This window comes from Pelodiscus sinensis, chromosome 3 (genome assembly GCF_052426305.1).
Source record: "Pelodiscus sinensis isolate ZL-2025 chromosome 3, ASM5242630v1, whole genome shotgun sequence".
NCBI classification, from domain to species: Eukaryota; Metazoa; Chordata; order Testudines; family Trionychidae; genus Pelodiscus; species Pelodiscus sinensis.
The window spans coordinates 144,475,693-144,499,182 of record NC_143054.1 but is presented as its reverse complement, the minus strand read 5'-3'; the positions used below and the strand labels follow the sequence as shown (position 1 = coordinate 144,499,182).

General features: G+C 46.0%; 1 protein-coding gene across 1 annotated transcript in view; it reads right to left on the bottom strand.

Annotated features, from left to right (window-relative positions):
• DNAH8 (dynein axonemal heavy chain 8) overlaps positions 1 to 23,490 on the bottom strand; it is a 611,430-nt gene that overhangs the window by 577,981 nt on the left and 9,959 nt on the right. Inside the window, exons 2-3 of the mRNA XM_025186355.3 lie at positions 19,648 to 20,072; positions 14,047 to 14,181 (exon numbers count right to left, since the gene is read on the bottom strand). Of these exons, the coding sequence (XP_025042140.3) occupies positions 14,047 to 14,181; positions 19,648 to 20,064 (552 nt within the window). The 5' untranslated portion in view covers positions 20,065 to 20,072. The remainder of the gene's footprint in view (positions 1 to 14,046; positions 14,182 to 19,647; positions 20,073 to 23,490) is intronic.

Here is a 23,490-nt window from a genome sequence, read left to right as displayed (position 1 = left end):
GGCAGTAGCAGTGGAGCGAGCAGCGGTATCAGCGACGTCCATGGCTATTTGGAGGGACGTTCTCGCTTATGTGTAGCCCTCTTGGATTACTGACCTCAGGATTGATTTCTTAGAATCAGGGAGATGATCCATGAGGGGGGTGAGGCGTGAAAACGTATCAAAGGTGTGATTGGAGAGATGCGCCAAGTAATTGGCGATTCTAAGGAGTAGCATTGCTGAAGTGTAGACCTTCATGCCCAGGAGGTCAAGTCTCTTTACGTCCCTGTCGGAGCCCTTTTTGAGGTGTGGGGCTCTAGACCTCTGTTGAGCTGCGTCGACTACTAAGGAGTTAGCCTGTGGATGGACAAAGAGGAATTCCATGCCCTTTGGTGGTATGAAATATTTCCTGTCGGCCCGTTTGTTGGTTGGAAGAGCCGATGCTGGAGCATGCCACACTTCTCAGCCAGTTCCAGGATGCTTCATCAAGAGGAATGGCCAGACGTGACCTATGCTGTGGTTGGAGATTCCTGAAAAGCTTGTGTTGTTTGTCTTTGAGTTCCTGCAGCAGGATCTCTTGTGTGATAGCTATTCGCTTAAACAACTCTTGGAATTGACGGAGGTCATCTGGTGGAGAGCTGTCACCTGGCGTGACTGCCTCATCTGGTGGGGACGAGTCTGGGATGTAAATCCCTGAATGTTGGTCCACAAAGGGGGTATGTTCCGGCTCTGATGGATGGTGAGATGGTGATGGTGAATGGTGCCGAGGAGTAAGGGGAGCAGGAGTTTGAGAGTGCCTGCGTGAAGCACAGTCAAAGGCGGATCGTGATTGGCAAGAATACCCGCTGCGTGAATCTCGGGAGTAGCGGTCGCCGCGATGGTATGTGCCATGTCACGGTGAACGGTCGTCATGGTAGTTAGAGCGGCTGCAATATCAAAAGTGGTACGGGGAGCAGGGCGAACAGGAGCAGATGTGTGATGCCCTGGAGAAAGCAGGAGAAGCAGAGAGCTGCCTGTAGTAGTGCCTGCAATGAGAAGATGCAGCAGCTAGAAACAGAGAAGACAGTCTGGAGGAGGCATGGGGAGGCCCATGCCAGTGAGTGGACTAGTGTGGAGATCGCAGTGCTGGCAGAGGAGAGGATGGTGCCAGGGAGAGGAGGCGCGAGCGAGAGCAGCTGCGACACAGAGATAGGAGAGAAGCAGGGCTCCGCGGTGGTTATCTGGTGGCATGCGCTGAAGCGCTAGCCGCTGGATTGCTCTGCTCCGGCGGCTCAAGGGCAGGAGCAATCGGCGCCATGCCAGCAGTGGAGCGGGTCAGCGCCGTATAGTCTGGTGCCGCGCCGGCAGTGGAGCGGGTCGGTACCCTGTAGTCCGGCACCCCGTGGTGACTCAGAGGCGGTGCCGGTGCCATGATGGTCAGATCCGAGGCTGCTCTCAGAGCCTGCTCAGTGCTCTGCACCGGAGTGAAGGGAAGCAGCAGAGCTGGTGCTGTCTGGGGAGCCGGCGTTTGGGAAGCCTCTTGTGGCCTCTTAGGCTTCGGAGCCACTGAGGCAGGGGGACGTGGCTTTACATTGCCAGACATCCCAGGTGTGTCTGCCTGGTTTTCCCTGCCATTAAAGGCAGCTGGCAGGGATCTCGCTGGGGACAGCCTTGACTTCTTTTGGAGTCCCGTAGTGGGGGAGGATGCCCGGCGTTTGTGTGGCTGCTGATCAGAGTCAGCTTGCTGTGGTTGCAGGACTTTGTCAAAGAGGAGCATGCGAAGGCGCTTCTCTCTATCTTTTCTAGCCCTGGAGGTGAGTCTTGTACAATGGGTACACTTCTGAGGGATGTGAGATTCCCCCAGGCAACGGATGCACTCTGAATGGCCGTCGAAGGCTGGCATTGCCTCCCAGCAGGAGCCTCATTTTTTAAAGCCGGTCGCAGACATTTTGCTGGCAGCCTGAGGCAGTTTTTTTTTTGAAATAGCAGAGAGACAGCTAGTTATTCAAATGTTGGTAACTCGATGATAATGTCTCTGTTCTGTTGTCTTTGTTCCTTTTCTCTTTTTACTTTTTTTTTTTAAGGTGAACGCAACTATGTACAACAGAGTTGACGGGAGAACAGCTGAGAGGTGGGAGATAAGAGCGGTATACTGTTTCTGTTCTGTCTTTTTTTTTTTAAATAGGGAGAAAAAACAAGGGAAAAGGAAGAAATAGGATTGTATGTACAAGGGGGAACTAGAAGGAGTCTAGTTCAGAGAGTGAGGTAAGAAGCGCGGTTCCAAGCGTCTGCAGCCTGAGGCGGTGAAGAGGAATTGGCGGGGGCCCAGACCGCGCGAGACAGAAAAGAGAGCGAAAACTGTGAGCCCATGGCACATGCACGGTCCAGCTGAACACTGCTCATCACAAGCTTCTGTCTGCGGTGGTGGGGCAAGCCCAGCACCCATAGTGGAGCACCCGCGGGGACATCCCCAAAGAAGAACCATCGTTACTGCATCAAGGTGAGTAACTTCCTCCTCTTCTTGGAGTAGTGTTTCTGTGGGTGCTCCACTGTTGGTGACTGTGTAGCAATACCCAAATATAAGTGTAGCGCCCCCTCTCCACCTGGTTACCTTCTTTTAGAGCCAATCTCCTTTCAGGTTCGGATGGATAGGTCTGGGTTCTTCTGGATCCCGCCACCTACTCAATTTTATTCTTTCTGATTGATGTACTTGGCGGTGCCTCCACCCCCCTCACTCCTTCCTAGCAGGGTTGCCAGGGCAGCTTGGGAGGAAAATTCTAGCCCAGGATAATCCCCACGTATTCACCAGATAGTTGGAGACTCCCAGAAAATAACACAAACACATACACTATACTAAACACAATTATATTAAACAGGAGACAATTATAACAGAACAGGGTAAAACATTATTTTTAGGGTCACCGGTGCCCAGCAACTGTGAGGTTAGTGTCCCGTTGGTACGCGTACTTTGTTGGGGCCCTTGATGACTGTTGACCACACAATCCTTCTCTGCAGAGGTTTAGCAGTGGGGCTGACTAGGTCCAGTACAGCCCAAAGGACTCACAAATGGGAGAAGGCAGCAAATCCCTCCACAGTTTAATAGGCTGCAGGTAATAAAATCCCCAAACAAATTCCCTGACTTACTAACTAAAAATTGGTGCACTCACACACTCCATGAATGAGCCTCAGGTTGAGAGATGACTCAGTCTCTGCAAAGGGGCTGCTCTCTTCTCACAGGGGTCCTCTTCAAGCAGGAACCAGGCTGCTTCGGTCCCAGAATTTCCCCTCACCGTGAAGGGGTGCAGGGCTCAAGATGCAGACCACACAACTGCACCAACATTCAAAACTATAGCCTCCCAGGCCAGCCTCCAGACCCACCCAGCAGGCAGCAGCCCTGAACTTGCTGCTCGAGCCCAGCTGACCATGCAGTGACTCTCTCACCCAGGGAGCTGGAGAGCCAACTCCGCCTGGCTGGGGAAGCCTCCCAGCAAACTCCACAACTGGGAATCAACAGTGGAGACATAAACCCAGCTGAGGGATCCTGACTTCAGGTCCCTAGAGGCTAGCTCTCAGGGGGAACCCTGCATGCAGGCCTGGGGCTTACTAGCTCCCACACACTCAGTCCTCCCCTTTTCCTGGCTGGCTCCAGACTCCCCTCAACAATGGTCTCTCCTTCCTCCTGGGAGGGGCATCTCACTCCCTGTGGGTTGCCGGGCAGACTCTGGCCCTGGTAGGGAGGGGGAGCCAAGGCAAACTCAGAGTGCCTCTCCCTGAGCTGCCAGCAGACAAAGCCCCGGGAATCCAAGCAATCTCCTTGGGGGTTACATAAGGAAGGCATGTAACAGAGTCACTGCTTATTGACAGTTGAGAGTACTGAAAACGCTACCGCGGTGTCAGTAGATAACTTATGAGAAATTGCATAATGTTTCATGAAGGTGTCGTTGTTGGACTATGTGGCTGCTCAACAAATATTTTTAAGAGGAACTCCATGAAGGAAAATGCAGGACTATGTAGCACTTTAAAGACTAACAAGATGGTTTATTAGATGATGAGCTTTCGTGGGCCAGACCCACTTCCTCAGATCAAATAGTGGAAGAAAATAGTCACAACCATATATACCAAAGGATACAATTAAAAAAAATGAACACACATGAAAAGGACAAATCACATTTCAGAACAGAAGAGGGATGCAGGGGAGGGGAAGGAAGGTAAGTGTCTGTGAGTTAATGATATTAGAGGGGGAAAGGTAATGGTATTAGAGGTGATCATTGGGGAAGCTATCTTTGCAATGGATAAGGTAGTTGGGGTCTTTGTTCAATCCCCCCCCCCCGGAGAGTGTCGAATTTTAGCATGAATGACAGTTCAGAGGATTCCCTTTCAAGTGCAGATGTAAAAGGTCTTTGTAGCAGAATGCAGGTAGTTAAGTTGTTGAGACAGTGTCCTTTTTACAAAGATAGCTTCCCCAGTTATCACCTCTAATACCATTAGCTCACAGACATCTACCTTTCCCCACCTCTAATATCATTAACTCAGAGACACTTACCTTCCTTCGCCCCACCCCCCCGCATTCCCCTTCTGTTCTGAAATGTGATTTGTCCTTTTCATATGTGTTCATTTTTTTTTAATTGTATCCTTTGGTATATATGGTTGTGACTATTTTCTTCCACTATTTGATCTGAGGAAGTGGGTATGGCCCACGAAAGCTCATCATCTAATAAACCATCTTGTTAGTCTTTAAAGTGCTACATAGTCCTGCATTTTGCTTCAGCTACACCAGACTAACACGGCTACATTTCTATTACTATTCCATGAAGGAAGGCCATAGAGGTTGCTATAGCTCTTATAGAAAGAGCTCTTAGTGTCTCTGGCAGTGATTCATTCCATATAACATGGCACTTTTTAATGCAAGCAACAATAATGTTTGAGATCCGTTGTGATGAGAGGGGTTGGCCTCTGCAGCATTCTGCTACTGAAATTAGTAGGCAGTCTGTTTTGTGAAAGGTTTAAGTTCTCTCTAAATAGAAGGCAAGTGATCTACGCATGTCTAGCGAATGAAGCAGGGCCTCGTGAATACTTGCATGTGGCTTGGTGTAGAAAGATGGAAGTACAATTGGCTTGTTTATGTGGAAAACTGAGCAAGCTTTTGGAATGAAGGATGGATGTGGATACAGAGTGACTTTGTCCTTGCTGAAGATGGTGTAAGGTCTACCATTAGGGATGTCATTTCTCCAACTCTGTGGGCAGAGGTGATGGCTAACAGAAATGTAACTTTGAGTATCATCACTGAAAGTGGAGCAGTTGTTATTGCCTCAAAGGGAACATGGGTTAGAGTGTCAAGAACCAGTTCCAAGTTCCGCACAGGTGGTGGTAGCCTATGTGGGGGATATAGATTGGAGAGGCCTTTGTTCTGATGTCGTTGCCTCTGTGGTTGTTGCCTCGGTCTGGGTTGATCAAACCCCCGTTATTGGTATCTAGGGTATGAAAAGTCTCAATGCCACTGGTATGGCATGTATCATCTACGTTGGTACGGTGGGGTATACATATTAAAGGTATGAAGGGTGGTTCTTGAATCCTTACAAGTACATCTTACTCCCAAAGATGTTGAGGTGCTTACTCTCCTTATTCGCAGAATTATTCTTGTTCTGCGGAAGTTTTGACTTCTGCTGAGCTGCATCCACCACTAAAGAATTAGGTTGCAGATGGGAAAAGAGAAATTCTGCACCTTTTGAATGGGACAAAATACTTTTTATCCACCTACTTATTAGTTGGGGTTATTGATGCTGGAGTCTGTCAGATCTCATCAGCAGGCTCTGTAATAGCCTTATCCATAGGGATGGCTATTTTTGCGCACTGAGACAGTTGGAGATTTTTAAGGAGTCAGTGTTGTTTCTCTTGGACTTTGGTGAGCTGTATTTCTTGACTTCCAGTCACTCTCTCAAAAAGTTCCTGATACTGTTTCAGATCGTCAAGTGGCAATTGGTCAGCCTCATAGGGAGATGAGGTAATAAGGAACTGTGTTGAGCCTCAGGAGAGAGATCAGTTACCAGTTTGTAATGTGTCTCGTGTGTAAGATTGGACATTTGCATCAGTGGTGAATGTAGTAAAGGTGATGGTAATGATGGAGCACGTGAAAAAGTAAGTGGCTCTGGGCTAGGATCTCATGTTCTGTGGGATTTATGAGTTGCCTTCTTCGGTGCCAGGGGGGGCTAACACTCTCTTCCAGTGCCAAGTGTTCTGAACCATGTTTCAATGTCAGTGCCGGTGTCTGCACCGCTTGGGCCAGCACCAACGGTTTGGCTAAATGTGACACTTGCCGATGAAGATGGTGCCACAGCTCGCAGTGCCAAAGTTGGTGGGGCTGAGCGTCTTGCCGGTGCTGTAACTACCGGTACCACAGATGTTTCGTGCCAAGTTTTCGGTTCAGAGGCTGTTTTAAGCTGAGGTTTAGTGGCACCAGATGTTCCTGGCTTCTTCCTGCTAGTTATTCTACCTGTGGAGGCCGATGGTAGAGAACGGACCGGTGAAGCCCTTTTATGTGCAGGAGCCACAGTAGGAGAAGAAGCTCTCCATTTTCCTTTTCTCTGCGAGTCTGATTCTAAGGGCTGCAGGGCTTTATTAAATAAAAACATCCTGAGACTCATCTCTCTCTCGTTTCATGCTCTCTGTGAGTTTTGCACAGTGCGCACACTTTTGAGGCATATTGAATTCGCCCAAACATTTTATGCAATCTGTGTGGCCATTGGAAACCAGCATGGGCTCCCAACATATGGCACACTTCTTAAACCCCAGCAAACTGGGCATGATCAGAGGGCCTGTCGCTACGGTGTTGATAAACAAATAATCAGTCTCTGACTTAATTCTCTCTCTTTTCTGTTATTATTTTTCTTTGGGGGGGGGGTGAGGAAAACATTTAACACAAAAAAACCTTGTTTTTTTTTAACAAAACAACTATAACTACGGTTATAACTAATGACTGAAAGACTGACTGAACTATACAGAAAAACTTATTCTAAAGGCAAAATCCTTTTTCTATGGATTGCACCCTCAGCAAGTTTGCAGAGGACACTAAGCTAGGGGGAGAGGTAGATATGCTTGAGGGCAGAGATAGGGTCCAGAGTCACTTAGACAAATTGGAGGATTGGGCCACAAGAAATCTGATGAAGTTCAACAAGGACAAGTGCAGAGTCCTGCACTTGGGACGGAAGAATCCCAAGCACTGTTACAGGCTAGGGACCAACCAGCTAAGTAGTAGTTCTGCAGAAAAGGAGCTGGGGGTTACAGTGGATGAGACGCTGGATATGAGTCTACAGTGTGCCCTTGTAGCCAAGAAGACTAATGGCATATTTCATTGCATTAAGAGGAACACTGCCAGCAGATCCAGAGACGTGATTATTCCCCTTTATTCAGTTCTGGTGAGGCTACATCTGGAATATTGTGTCCAGTTCTGGGCCTCCCACTACAAAAAGGATGTGAACACATTAGAGAGGGTCCAGCGGAGGACAACCAAAATGATTAGGGGGCTGGAGTATATGACCTACAAGGAGAGGCTGAGGGAATTGGGTCTGTTTAGTCTGCAGAAGCGAAGAGTGAGGGGGGATTTGATAGCAGCCTTCAACTTCCTGAAGGGAGGTTCCAAAGAGGATGGAGAGAGGCTGTTCTCAGTAGTGACAGATGGCAGAACAAGGAGCAATGGTCTCAAGTTGTGGTGGGAGAGGTCCAGGTTGAATATTAGGAAAAACTATTTTACTAGGAGGGTGGTGAAGCACTGGAATGAATTACCTAGGGAAGTAGAGGAGTCTCCATCCCTAGAGGTGTTTAAGTCTTGGCTTGACAAAGCCCTGCCTGGGCTGATTTAGTTGGGATTGGTCCTGCCTAGAGCAGGGGGCTGGACTTGATGACCTTCTGAGGTCTCTTCCAACTCTATGGTTCTATGAGTCTATAATTGTGGAAGAAAATTGGGATGACCATATATACCAAAATGATACAATCAAAAAAATCTGATCCCTTTGGTATATATGGTCATGCCAATTTTCTTCCACAATTTTATCTAAGGAAGTGGATCTGGCCCACGAAAGCTCATCACCTAATAAACGATCTTGTTAGTCTTTAAAGTGCTGCATAGTCCTATCTTTTATTTCAGCAAGACCAGACTAACAAGGCTACATCTCTATTTTTATCTTTATAGAATATCGTGAAGGGGGAGATTGCCATAAGTGCACCAATTTTACTCACCCTCCTGGATGATGTGATGGCCACCAATGAGGCCACCTTCATAGAAAGGTAGAGCATGAAGCATGTTGCCATGGGTTCAAATGTCTTACGGGTGAGGGCCCAGAGTACTAAGTTGAGGTCTTAGGCTGGGACGGTAGGATTGACAGGTGGGAAAATATTTTGCATGCCCTTAAGGAAACATTTGGTTGTTGGATGGCTGAAGACAGATTTGTTGTCATTGTTCTGATGAAAAGCTGCTATAGCCACAAGGTGAACTTTTAATGAACTAAACAGAAGTGTTTCAGTTCTAGAAGGTACTCCAAAACATCCAAAAGCAGCATTATTGATGGGTTCCCACATTTTTGCTCGGACCAAAGTGAGAATCTACACCACTTATACAGATAAGATTTTCTGGTTGTTAGTCTGCAACTGTTCAGTAGGATGTGCTTGACTTGGTCAGAGAATGTTGTTTCTATTGAGGTGAACCACTGAGAAACCACCCCCAGAGATGAAGAATCTGGAGGAATGAATGACAAACCTGACCACCCTCCCGCATCAGATGATGAGGAAGCAGCAGGAGATGCCATGGACATCTGTAGCAGGTAAGTGTATCAAGGCTGTCTTGGCCAAGCTGGAGCAATAAGAATTATTGAGGATGCATCTGACCTTATTTTGCTGACTACTTGTTGGAGGAGCAAGATTGGAGGAAATGCATATAGGAGAGATGTGTTCCAGGGTATTGTGAACACATTCCCCAGGGAGTGCAAGCCAATGCCAGCATGGGAACAATACTGTGGACTTTTCTTGCTGGCATTGGTTGCAAACAAGTCCACTGTTGAAAACCCCTAGCATCTGCAAATTCATTACAGAATCTTGGGGTCCATTTCCCATTTGTGATTGGAACTGAAATTCCTGCTGAGTTTGTCTGCGGTAAGATTGTCCTTGCCCAAAAGGTAAAAGGCTTGTATGCGAATGTCATGTCCCTGCACAGGTGGTGAGAGCTGGCTCTACACTGCTTGTTCATGTAATACTTGGTTGCTTGATTGTCCGTAAAAATATGCATAGAATGCCACTCAGAGTTCTAGTATTGTTTATGTGCAGGGTACACTCCTATGGAGACAAACGTCCCTGTGTTCTGAGAAGCCTCAGCGTGCCCTCCACGTGAGGAGAGAGGCATCCGTCATGATGGTCACGGTCGGGGGACGTTTGTGAAAAGGTACCCAATGCACACGTTTTTTGGGTCTGCCTACTAGTCCAGTGATTGCTTGATTCTGGCTGCAACTGAGATTAGTTTGTTGATACTGTTGTAACATCACCTCTATGCAGTCTTTAAGCACTACTGTATGGGTCTCATGTGAAGTCTGGCATGGAGCACCACTGATATGGCCATACGTCCTAGTAATTGAAGAGAGGCCCTTGCTGGAACTTGTGGGCTGGTTTGAACCAGTGCAATAAGGCCTTTTACAGACTGGAATCCCTGTTGTGGGAGGGAAGCTATAGCCTGTACACAATTAAGATTAGCCCCAATAAACTCCATTCTCTGTGCTGGTTATAGTTTGTACTTGGACAGATTTATCTGTAGTCCGAGGGTCTGGAACAGAGTTCTGGTTAAGGAGACTGCGTTGCAGGCTTCCTGATTTGTGTTTGCTCTTATCAGGCAGTCATTGAGGAAAGGGAATATAGACACCCCTTGATTACAGAGTTGTACGATGACCACCGGGAGTATTTTTTAGAAGATCCACAGAGATGTGGAGAATCTGAATGGCAACACTGTGTATTGGAAGTGGGCATCACCCACTGTGAATCTTGCACATTTCCAATGTGCTGGATGAATAGATACATGAAAGTATGTGCCCTAGAGGTTGAGAGTTGATAACCAGTCACCCTCTGTTTAAGGCAGGTATTATAGTGGATAGGATGACCATCTGGAACTGTTGAGGTCATATATAGCAGTTGAGTATCCTGAGATCAAGAATAGGTCTCCATCCCCCTGGCTTCTGTGTTGTGAGGAAGTATGGAAGTAGAACCTTTTGCCCCTATAGTGATGGGGTATGGGTTCTATAGCTCCTGGAGTAGAATGTTCAGGTGAGATGGGTCAGGGAAGGTGGGTGGGAGAAGGGGGTAGAAAAAAAGGGGATACAGTATCCATTCTTTATAATGTCTAGTACACACTTGTTGGTCATGATGGAAGAGCATTGGTGGTCGAAGGGTAGTAGAAGCTGGCAAAATAAGGCAACCTCAGCCCCATCAGTTAAGTGAAGAAGTGTTATCAGACTCTTGAACTGACTTTCAAAACATTTGCCTCGAAGCTGAGGGCTGAGAGGTGGAGGAATGGTTAGGGGCCTGCTTCCGTCTAGTTTGGTGTTTCCTCCTTCTATTGTTGAAAAATCTTTGAGATTGAGTAAAAGGCGAAGGTTTTTAATGTTGTGTGAAATAGCTTCCCTGCTTACATTTTGTTGCAGGGACATGGCTATCGAGCATCTTTAATGTGGCCCGCGAATCCTTGAAGGAGTGGAGTGATACATTGGTGGTGTTCATGAACAGTTTGGAGCCCTGAAAAGGAAGGTCTTTGACCATGGCCTGTACCTCATGGGGGAAATGGGAGAGATGAAGCCACAATGACCTCCTCATTATGACAGCCATCTCAATTAACTGGGATGCGGTATCACATGTATCCAGGGATACTTGTAAAGCAGTGAGAGAGATCAGGGTACGCTTGTTTATATTGGCTCTAAACCGTTCTTTCTTGTCATAAGGAAGGCTGTCAATAAAGTGTGATAGTTGCTCAAAAATATGATGTGTATATTTTGCAAGTAGTATGGTGTAATTGGATAGGCAGAGCTGTAAAGATGTGGAGGAATATGCCTTCTTACCCATGAGGTCTAGACGCTTCCACTCCTTGTCATAAGGTGTGGTTCTGGCTGCATTCTGTTTTCCCCTCTGGTTGACAGTGTCCACAACTAAAGAATTAGAGGACGGGTGGGAAAACAGGAAATCGTCACCCTGTGGTGAGACATAGAATTTATTGTCAGATCTTTTGCAGACCAGCGGGACTGTGGCTGGTGTTTGATAGATCACCTTGGCAGGGTCCATAAGTGCTGGGTCCATTGATAGGACCTGCTTAGCGGACGGGGAGACATGTAACATACTGGTTAGTTTATGCTGAGTTTCAGGGAGACTCACTAGGGAGACCTCCAGTATGTCAGCCACCCTCTTGTTTAGCTCCTGGAATGATCGAAAGTCATCTTGTGCTGTGGGAGGATGGGGCATTAAAGTATCATCAGGGAGGATGATTATATGTGCATTGGAGGGTGAGAAGAAAGGGACAGTTACTCACCTTATGCAGTAACTAGAGTTCTTTGAGATGTGTCCCTGTGGGTGCTCCACTTAGGTGTGTCAGCGCCACTGTGCACACGGCCCGGAGATCTTTGGTAGTAGTCCCCGGCTACCAGACCATGGTGCGCTATTGCACAATCGCTCTGATTGACAGGCACGTGCCGACGGCCATTCTCTCCATTCCTTCTCTATGCTGGACTGTGTTAGCCAGAAGCAGAGGAGATGAGGGGAGGTGTGGAACACCCACAGGGAAACATCTCGAAGAACTCCAGTTACTGCACAAGATGAGTAACCTTCCCTTCTTCTTCGAGGGTCCCCGTGGGTGCTCCACTTAGGTGACTATGCAGCAGTATTCCTGCTTGGCAGAGGGCGCTCTGTGTTGTAAGACTGGATGTTGGACAGTTTGGTACCTCCAAATCTAGAAATAAAATTGGCCAGGAGAATGGGAGAGATAGCGGCACTCATGGCAGACCCGCTGTACTCGGTGTTCCACAAGGACAAGGCTGTCCTTATAACCCACCCAAAATTCCTTCTCAAAATACCTACCTTGTTCCACTGTAATGAACCAATATGTCCTGAAAAGACTGAATGGCGTAATATTGTGCAAAGGTATTGGCCGAAGCCCATGTTGCAGCTCTGCAAATGACTTCTATGGAAAGACACTTGAGGAAAGCAGTTGTGGTAGATACTGTTCTTGTGGAATGCGCCCGTATAACCATTGGCTGCTGTCTGTGTTTCTGGGTGTAAGCCAGTTGTATGCATGTAGAAATGCATTTGGATATTCGTTTGGAAACGGGTTGTCCTCTGGACCTGTCTGTGCATGACACGAAGAGCCTGGGAGTGCATCTGAAGTCTCTTCTGCATTCAAGATAAAAGGCTAATGCCCTTCGTACATCCAGCATGCACAGCACTGCCTGCTTGCTGTCCTCATGTGGTTTCAGGAAGAACACAGGTAAGTATATCAGTTCATTACAATGATACGAGGTAGGTATTTTGGGAAGGAATTTCAAGTGGGCTCTAAGAACAACCTAGTCCTTGTGGAACACCGTGTACAGCGGGTCCGCCATGAGTGCCACTATCTGTCCCCACTCTCCTGGCCAATGTTATTGCTATGAGAAAGGCCACTTTCATTGATGGGTGCAGTAGTGAGCAATTTGCCAGCAATTCGAAAGACCATCTCAAGATTGAGTCCAGCACGAGCTTCAAATCCCTTGATGGCATTGAGTCCCTACATGGTGGGCATAGGTTTTGTATCCCTTTCCAAAATCTTTTAACGCATGGGTGAGAGAAAATGGAATACCCTTGAATGGGTGAGTGTATTGCTGATTTAGCTGACAAATGTGAGTTGATGGAACGCAATGATAGTCCTGTGTCCTGCAAGTGGAGGAGGTACTCTAGTATGTCGGATATCCCTGCCTTCAGTGGATCCCGTGCATGAGCTGAATTCCAGGCTGCAAATTGGACCCACTTCTGCAGGTAAGTTTGTCTTGTCGTGGGTCTCCTGGAGTTGATAAGGATGTCTCTGACCCTTTGAGACAGTGTTAGCTCGCTGTCTGAGAGCCAACCAGTGTCCAGGCCCACAGGTTGAGTGTATGTAGCCCGGGGTGGAGTATGCACCCTTTGTCTTGAGTCAAAAGAGCTTGTACTGGGGAAAACTTGTACGTTGACGTGTGTTGAGTTGGAGTATGGAAGGATACCAAATCTGTCTCGGTTAGTTGGGAGCCACAAGGATGACCCTGGCCGTATCCTGTTTGATCTTTAGTACCGTTTGTTGTATGAGAGGTATAGGTGGAAATGAGTATACTAACTGGAAGTCCCAGCATGCTGCGAAAGCGTATCCAAGAGATTGCAGTCCAATGCTTGCCCTGGAACAGTACAGAGGGTACTTGGAGTTGCTATGTGTTGCAAACAAGTCCACTATCAGATAACCCCATTTCCTGAAGAGGTTGTTTATGAACCTGGCATCCCAGGAAGAAAAAAATATGCTTAACAACTACAATAAAAAAGTTTGGGGTTTTTTAACAATAATTACCGGTAACTAGAAAACAACTAACTATGAACACTATTAATAAACTATACTAATGATAATAAAAAAAGTTGAAAAATTTGGCAAAAAGCTGGAGAGCAACTGTGGCTCCAATTGATGCCAGAGATGGCAGAGAAGGAACTGAGGGGACAGTTGGCTGCACATGCATGGTAGCAGCACCGCACATGCCATCTGCTCCATGCGTGCAGTCTACCAGAGTGCACTGCTACCAATAATCTCCAACTAGGTACGCAGCAGCACCCTAAACACCTAAGGAAGAGCACCAACAGGGACACTCCTCGAAAAACCTGAACACACAAATTTCCTGTAAAATTATTGCATGTGCATTCCACAGCTATCATCCTCAAATACTAATTTGTTTTACTTATTGAATGACTTCCAAAACACTAATCCTCACAGCAACTAGTAAATAATACATAGATAAGAGAGAGAAAAGTTACTTATGAATTAGATAACAATATATTAACATTAACAAAATATGTTTAAATCAGACTTACTGAAGGGCCATCCAAGATCATCTCTTCCACAGCTGTTGCATCTAAACCAAGTTTGTCCCCTAGGACTTCAAATATATATCTATATGAAGCACTAATTTTCATTTTTCGACCTTCCCTTGCATCTCTATATCGTGCCTAAAAAAGTTAAAAAAAGAACTAAAAACTGCAGTGTATTTGCAAAGTCATTTGCGATCTTGACCCATAATTTGAAACTAATACTACAGTTTACTGTTTAGGTGAAACTCCTCTAATTATTTTTTTAAAAATAAACTATATTTTCATAAATTAAAAAAAAAGGAAGGTTACTCAACTTGTGCAGCAAATGAAATCAGTAACACTGGAATAGGAGAGTCCAAGAGCCAGACCCACTGATTTTTCGGAAGTGCAGAAGCCTAGCCCATCCCCTTTTCAGCAGGGACCAGCCCCTTCTCTTCCTCCAAAAGCCCCACCTCCCTGGCCAGGTCAGCAGCTAAAGCCTGGCTGGGGAGCCCAGGCAGATGAGAGTTGCTGTATCATGGACTCTCCACCTGCCTAGGGTGCAGGGGTTGAGAGCAGCTCCCCACCTGTGTTCCTACCCCTGGACCATCTATCTGGGCAGGAGGCTTCACATCTCCCCACAGCTGCCCACATATGGCTCTTCCCTAGACTTGGCTCCAGCTGGGATACCACAGCCCAAGCATGGCAAAAGCCACATGGAAAGCTGTGGGAAACTGAATAATTTGAATGAGTACATCCAGAGTCAGATGCAAGGTAGTACTGATGTAGCAGTGTGGGATATCAGTGTCAGTACCAAACATATAGAAGAGTATGATGGTTCAGAGTTCTTTGAAGACAAATGTTTCCTAGAATGGGCAACAAAGTCTTCAGTAGTGAATGAGGACACCTTGGACAGTCTCACAGTACCAGAATCACCTAGAGCTGCAATAGCACTCCTGCTAGGACTTGGTGTCTCCAGAACATTCCTTTCAACAGTGACCAAGACTTCTTAAGAGCAGAACTACCACTTCTGCTCCTCTTATTCAGTTCCCACAGTCTGATTGTATGGCATCCTTGCTACCACTGTATCTCTCAAAGTTTTTGGTGATTGAGACCTGGAGACAGATGGGTACATGAAGCTGTATCACTCAAGACTTTCAGTGACCAGGACTCAGACATAGATGGAGCACTAAGTGTGCTGAGAAGCCTGTGGCACACTCTCTGAGAGGAATTCTCAGAGCCTGAGTTGGAGATTGGACATAGGGTTTGGTCCACCACTAACAAATGTAAATGTTATGTTCCCAGTTTTTGAAAGAGGAGATCTTACACTTGGCTGGTATACAAGTGTTTCCCAAACAACAAAGGGACAGAGAGGCTGTGTCTACATTGGCAAGATCTTGCCGCTTGTCTACACTGGCCGTGAGTATTTGCGCAAAAACACTGATGTTCTACTGTATGAAATCAGTGCTTCTTGTGCAAATACTCTGACGCTCCCACTCAGGGATAAGTCCTCTTGCGCAAGTGTTCTTGCACAAGAGGCCAGTGTAAACAGGTAACATCAATTTCTTGCGCAAGAAAGCCCGATGGCTAAAATGGCCATTGGAGCTTTCTTGTACAAAATCTTTTGCGCAAAGGCACATGCCAGTATAGACGCTCTCTTACTCAAATACTCTAACGCCAAAACTCTTACATTTAGAGTATTTGCGCTAAATCTTGCCAGTCTAGACGTAGCCAGAATGTTCACCACTGACTAGGATAGCTTCCCCGCAGGAAAGACAGAATACCGCAGAAACTATCAAAGTCTATAAATCTTCAGGCAGGGAAACAAACAAACCTGCAAATGTAATACTATGACTAAAGTGAGCTAAGAAAATAGCTTAGAAAACTGTGTTTAGCTAACTAACTAGTGTGACAGGGTCAGGCTAGAAGAGTACAAGAGCGATGTAAGGGAGGTATATTAGCCTCAGATTGAGTAAATCTCTGTTCCCAAGGTAAATTGGCAGGAGCTAGTCCAGAATCAGCAAGAACTTGTCAGAATCAATCAGGGTAATTAAACATCTGGAACTAATTAAGTGGGCTTGCAGGGTCAAGTAAGTCAAGGCTAGTTGGAATACCTGGGACCAATTAAAGAACCAGTTGAGACTGGTTATTAAAAGGGCTTCGCTGCAGTTAGTCAAAGCATGTGAGGAGTTGAGGGGATGGATGGAGTGCTAAGAGAGCCTAGGAAGCGCAAACACCAACAGAGTCTGGTAAGAAGAGCCTGAGACAAGGAAGGTGTGGGAAAGTACCCCTGGGAATTTGGAGCTGTTTCATAGTGGGAGGTGGAGACTTTTATAGGCAGCTGCTATTATAGGGCCCTGGGCTGGAACCCAGAGTAGCGGGTAGTCCTGGGTTCCCCCCACACCCACTTTCGCATTTACACTTGGGGAAAAGATTGGCTGGGGAAAAGAAAAGGATTTATCCAGCCTGTATCATTTGGGGGTCCACTGAGACTGGAGTTTGGTTTCCCTTTATAACTTATGCCGGCAGATTATGAGAGTAGCTCAACAAAAAGCAAGCTGATGCCCAAGATGTGGCGCCTAAATTGAAGGCTGCTATAAGCCTCTGAGGCAAGCCATCTGCCTGAAAGTACAGGACTGCCAAGTTGGAGTAGAAGCTTTGTCACACTAGCTATAGCTATAAAGTAAGCAGACACACTTAACTTCCCAACCAAGGCCAAAGTTGGGTATCTTTGGTATGGGAGGATGTGTAAAACTTCATGCTTGGGCCCAAATGAGATCCACAGAAAATCTCTAATCTAAGGCACATGGGGGTACATGAACACCTGAAGTGAAGTACCTACAGTGACAGTACACACAAAAAATAAAAGTAATCATTGAAATACAGAAGTCAACTCTCAGGGAATGTTAAGAATAAGCAAACACCGAGTATCTGCATACAGAATCCAGGAAGGAAAAGATCAAAACCAAATGAACAAACCAATCAAAAAAAAGTTCCATTTAAGAAGGCCTCCAATCCAACCCGTTTACAGAGTTCCAATTTCTTATTGTTGCGAAAAACAGACTGGCTTTTTTTTTTTTAAGGTATCACATCAGTTAAGAAGAAACTTAACCAAGTTTGTAAGGCCCTTACCACAGAGCAACCAAATTTATGGCTTGTCTACAAAATGAGTTAATGTGCTCTCCAGGGAGTATCATTTCTAAAGCTCACTAACATGTCCTGGTGTCTTAGAGAACACCACCACCATTTCTTCTTGTCCCCCGTTCCCTATTTCGCTTCCTTTTCCTCTTTACATAGCCCAGCTCCAAGAACAGACAAAATGCTCCTAAGCTGATTTGTCTGAAAGAGCCAAAGTCTACGTCGACACTGGCATGATCTTATGCAAAAACTCTTTAGCGCAAGAGTTCTTGCGTTAAAGTAGTTGTGCAAGAGAGTGTCTACACCGGCATGTGGTTTTGTGCAAGAAATGTGCTTTTGCACAAGAGCATCCATGCCAGTGTAGATGCTCTCTTGCGCAAGAAAGCTCTGATGGTCATTTTAACCATAGTGATAGAAATGTAGCCATGTTAGTCTGGTGTAGCTGAAACAAAAAACAGGACTATGTAGCACTTTAAAGACTAACAAGATGGTTTATTAGGTGATGAGCTTTCGTGGGCCAGACTCACTTCCTCAGATCAAATAGTGGAAGAAAATTGTCACAACCATATATACCAAAGGATACAATTAAAAAAATGAACACATATGAAAAGGACAAATCAAATTTCAGAACAGAAGGGGATGGCGGGAGGTAATTAGAGTCTTTATTCAAATTTAGGCGTAAAGTGTCGAATTTAAGCATGAATTGTCTCAACGACTTGATTACCTGCATCCTGCTTCAAAGGCCTTTTAAGACTACACTTGAAAGAGAATCCTCTGAACTGTCATTCATGCTTAAATTTGACACTTTACGCCTAAGTTTGAATAAAGACTCTAATTATCTTACCCATTACAATGATAGCTTCCCCAATTATCACCTCTAATATTATTAGCTCACAGACATTTACCTCCCCCCCATTCCCCTTCTGTTCTGAAATTTGATTTGTCCTTTTCATATTTGCTCATTTTTTTAATTGTATCCTTTGGTATATATGGTTGTGACAATTTTCTTCCACTATTTGATCTGAGGAAGTGTGTCTGGCCCACGAAAGCTCATCACCTAATAAACCATATTGTTAGTCTTTAAAGTGCTACAGAGTCCTGTTTTTTATTTTAACCATAGGGCTTTCTTGCACAAGAAATTCATGTTGCCTCTCTACACTGGCCTCTTCCGCAAGAACAGTTGCGCAAAAGGACTTATTCCTGAGTGGAAGCATCATAGCTCCTGCGCAAGAAGCACTGATTTCATACATTAGAACATCAATTTACTTGCGCAAGAACTCGCAGCCAGTGTAGACAGGCAGCAAGTTTTTGCGCAAAAGTGGCTGCTTTTGTGCAAGATCGCACCAATGTAGACACAGCCAAAATGTCTCTTAAAGCAGTGTTCTGAGACTGTGGTTGTTCTTAAACCACCCACCATGCAGATATTGCTGATGACAATTGTGTTGTCTCCTGCCACCATTCTTAGGTCAGGCCATCATGGAACTGGGCTTTTCTTTCTTGAAACCGAAGCCTCTAGGAACCTTTCCGTCATTTCCACAAACATTGCCACAGATGGCAGCTGGAAGCTTCCTAGTCCAAACTGCCTAGTCCGTGCCGCGTGTAGCCATGCGGCACGGAGTCCGCACTAGCGGACATTTAAAAATGGCGGCACCCAGCTTTATGCAAATGAAGCCCGGGAAATTCAAATCCCGGGCTTCATTTGCAACTCCGGTTGCCTACATTACCACCCTAGTTCGAACTAGGGTGGTACTGTAGACATACCCTTAGTTACCCCAAAGATTTGGGACTCTGGATCCAGTCACCAAGAGTATGTCTAGACTACATGGCTCTGTCGCCAGAGCCATGTAGATTAGTTTACTAGATCTACCCAAATGAAGCGGCAATTTAAATAATCGCTGCTTCATTTAAATTAAAATGGCTGTTTGTCGGCTCAGCGCACTAGTCTGGATGCTCGGCAGTCGACATCAAAGGCATTTGTCGACCGCCCCAGTAAACCTCATCCCACGAGGCATAACGTGCAACAGGCAAAGGGTGCAAACGGCATGAGACGCTAACTGCGCATGCGCGGTCCAGCTGATTATGGTTATTGAAAGTCTCTGATCTGCGGTGCCGGGACAAGCCCGACACCTACAGTGGAGCACCCACAGGGACACTACTCAAAGAAGAAATATCATTTACCAGTAATTTCAGTAGGACTACTAACAGTACATAAAATTACATATGTGCATAAGTATTTGCAGTACCAAATGAAATATAGCTTGACTGCCAATATATATGTAAGCATTATTTGTGACTGGTTTTTGTGCTTTTTTATTCATTACTTTAAAATAAAACAAACATAAAGCAGAAAATTATTTGAAGAGAAAGTCAATCACATTCTAAACAGGCAGATCTTCTTAATAGAAATGTATATAATAAATTGAGAAAAGAAACAGAACACTGAGAGAGAAAACTACATTGTTATAGATGCAGTATTTGATACTAAACCTGTTTTTCTTTTAAAGTTTCTTGTAGGGATTGAACTCCACTAGTACTCCGGCGAAATTTAGACATTCTGCGGTTACTCATAGAAGGGCTAAAAGACTCTAGGGGAGGCCGGAGAGATGTTTTTTGTCGAGTACGAGCAGCAGGGCGTGACCCAGGTTCCTCTGGTGAAAGGGAGCCAGGCTCAGCTTCTTCTAAAGGAATGGAGTCGGGCCCAGCTTCTTCTGGTGGAACAAGGTCAGGTCTAGCTTCTTCTGGTGGAACAGGGCTGGACCCAACTTCTTCTGGCAGAATGAGGCCAGGCTCAGCTGCCTCTTGTGGAACAGGGCCAGGCCCATCTTCCTCTGGTGGAACGATACCAGGCCCAGCTTGCTCTGTAGTGTTTGGGCTTTCTATTTGATCCTCTGGTGCATCCTCCATCTTGAAACCTGAAATTTACAAACAATTCACTTACTGGAACAATGCTGTAAATATCAAGGTGAATAAAAATATATATTTTTTTTAGTTTAAAGAAGCTTTTTAAATTTATATTTGATACTAGTAAAATAAAGGCACCTTCACTGCCTTAGATCCATCTACAACATCAAGTGGAAAAATTCTTAGTGCAGAAATCCTTGAGAGGTGCCAAATCCCTGGCATTGAGAGTATGCTCATCAAGATTCAACCTCTCTGGATCAGGCATTTAATCTGTGTGGAGCTTTCCCATATACTAAAAACAATGTTCTATAGTCAACTGAGGATGGTAACCAATTCTAAAGATTGATCAATCGTCAGATGAATCACCTTGAAGGACAATCTCAAAGTATCCAAGATAGATGTTAAAACCTGATTGACACATAGCTTTGGACACATCCAGATGGAGAGGTCTGTAACATGAGGCCATGTCCAATTTTGAGGAGCAGTATGTAAGGGCTTTGCAGGAGAAGAGAGCTTGTCTTATGGATAATGTTTCCCACCTTTCCCTCAGTAGAGCTACAATTGCAAGATATGTAACTGCATCTACAAAGCCAGAATTGGATGAGCTTCCCATGTGAGAAGCCATAAAAAATACATCCTGAACTTAATACTGGCTCAACACTGATCCATCAAAGCAACAGGATCCATCAATTTATAACACATACATATGAGATGACCACACCAAACACTCCCATTGAATGTTGTAATGGATAAAATGGCATAATTGATAAGGGATACTCATAACTAAACTATAACTGATAAAATGAGAATTGAGTAAATGGCCAAGGAATATTTGATAAAGCAGATGTATTCTGTAATCAATGTAACAGGAAACCATTGATTAGCATCTGAATGGTTAAGAGCTAAATATGTCTATAGATGTCATTAAGGGTATGTCTACACTACAGCACTAATTCGAACTAACTTAGTTCGAATTAGTTAATTCGAACTAAACTAATTCGAATTAGTGCATCTAGACTTAAAAACTAATTCGAATTAGCGTTTTGCTAATTCGAACTGGCATGTCCACACTGCGTGGACCCTGAACTGAGGTTAAGGATGGCCGGAAGCAGTGCCGGCAGGGCATCGGATTCGGACTTAAGAGTGTGGAGCTGCTGCCTCAGGCTAGCCGAGGGCTGTGCTTAAAGGGACCCGACCCCCACCCCGGACAGACAGTTCTTAGGGGCTCCCCGCTTGCAAAGCAGTCCTGGCTTGGAGTGCCCTGAGTGCCCACACTCGGCACATCACAGCACTCGGCCATCAGCCCGGCTGCACTTGCCGCAGGCTGCCATCCGGAGGGGGGGTCAATCAAGGGGCTTCAGGAGAGTTTCCACCCCGAGGAGCCTGCAGAGCCAGCCCAGTCCTCCCCATCGGGGACTCGTACCCCATTCCTCCCTCACCTCCTTCCACTTACCCCTCCCTAGCCCCCCTTCCTGATGTACAAAATAAAGGACAATTGTCTTCAAAAATAGAAACTCTCTTTATTGAACAAAACTCGGGGAGACTGGGAAAAGAAGGTGGGAGAGGGGAAGAGAAAGGGTGGGAGAGGGGAGGGCAACTAAAATGATCAGGGGTTTGGAACAGGTCCCATATGAAGAGAGGCTAAAGAGACTGGGACTTTTCAGCTTAGAAAAGAGGAGACTGAGGGGGATATGATAGAGGTCTATAAAAGCATGAGTGGTGTGGAGAGGGTGCATAGAGAAAAGTTCTTCATTAGTTCCCATAATAGAAGGACTAGAGGACACCAAATGAAATGAATGGGTAGCAGGCTTCAAACTAACAACAGAAAGTTCTTCTTCACAAAGCAAATAGTCAACCTGTGGAACTCCTTGCTGCAGGAGGCTGTGAAGGCTAGAACTAGAACAGAGTTTAAAGAGAAGTGAGATAAAGTCATGGAGGTTGGGTCCATGGAGTGCTATTAGCCAGGGGGTAGGAATGGTGTCCCTGGCCTCTGTTTGTGGAAGGCTGGAGATGGATGGTACAAGACAAATAGCTTGGTCATTGTCTTCGGTCCATCCCCTCCAGGGTATCTAGTGTTGGCCGCTGTCGGCAGACAGGCTACTGGGCTAGATGGACCTTTGGTCTGACCCAGTACGGCCATTCTAAGCTCAGGGCTCAGGGTCGGGGGTCTCAGTGGACCACCTTGATTTTCATGCCAACCTGCTCCTGGGTGGCCAGGCTGGCAACTATCCTGCCCTAGACGGCCACTTTCCTGTGCCTAGTGCGGAGGTCGTGGACGAGGTGCACGATTTCTGCACTAGACCAGGCGGGCGCCCGCCTCTTGTGGACCTGGGCATGCTCCCAGGAGCCGCCAGCCTGGTCCCGGGAAGAGGCGGAGGGCTGGGTGGCATCGGGTGGCCGGCTCGAGCCGTGCCAGCTGCAGGGTCTGCTGGCTGGGTGCTGGCAGGCTTGCACCTGGCACGGGCACTGTAGCCAGCCCGTGCCCCTTTAAGGGCTCCGGGGCCGGGAGGGGGGCAGAAGAGTTTCCCTGGTGGTGCCCAGAGTGGCCACCAGGGAAAGCTAGGGAGGGCTAGCCTCCCACTAGTTCGAATTAAGTGGCTACACAGCCCTTAATTCGAACTAATTAATTTGAACTAGGTGTTAGTCCTTGTAGAATGAGATTTACCTAGTTCGAATTAAGCGCACCGCTAGTTCGAATTAAGTTCGAACTAGCAGTTTGCATGTGTAGTGCCTATCAAAGTTAATTCGAACTAACGTCTGTTAGTTTGAATTAACTTTGTAGTGTAGACATACCCTAACTTATTATCTTTAAGCAGAAAATATTCAAAATAAACTGTCAGCAAAACCACTCTGCAAAAATACCATGAGAAAAGGGTTTTCGGTGTTCTAAATAAGGACATAAATAAAGTGTAAGTTTGAGATTTGACCTGTTTCTAAAGCCTTAGCAGAAAAGTATAAAAACAGTTATTCACTTTTTGTAACTTGCTCTTTGAGATGAGTTCTTCATGTCCTTTCCAATCATGTGTGCATATACATGTGCACAGTGGCCAGAAAATTTTTCCCCTAGCAGCTATCTGTAGGGTTGGCCCCTGGAGTGCCACTAATCTGGCACCCAACACAGGGCCCTGCCGCCCCCCCCCCCCCCCTCAGTTCCTTCTTGCTGGCTACTCCAACAAAGGGGAAGGAGGCTGGGTATTAGAACTGACAGCAATGGCACATCTCAAAGTACAACAGTAACAAAAGGTAAGAAATTGTTTTTTTCTTCTTTAAATGCTTGTTCACGTGCATTACAATCAGATGACTCAAAAGCTGAAATCTAGGCGGTGGGCTCTGAGTTCTGCACTGGTTGGAGCACTGCCTGTCCAAAGGCTATGTCATCTCTAGACTGCTATGTAATTGTTGTAGCAGGTTCACTCACTTTCCGCACGG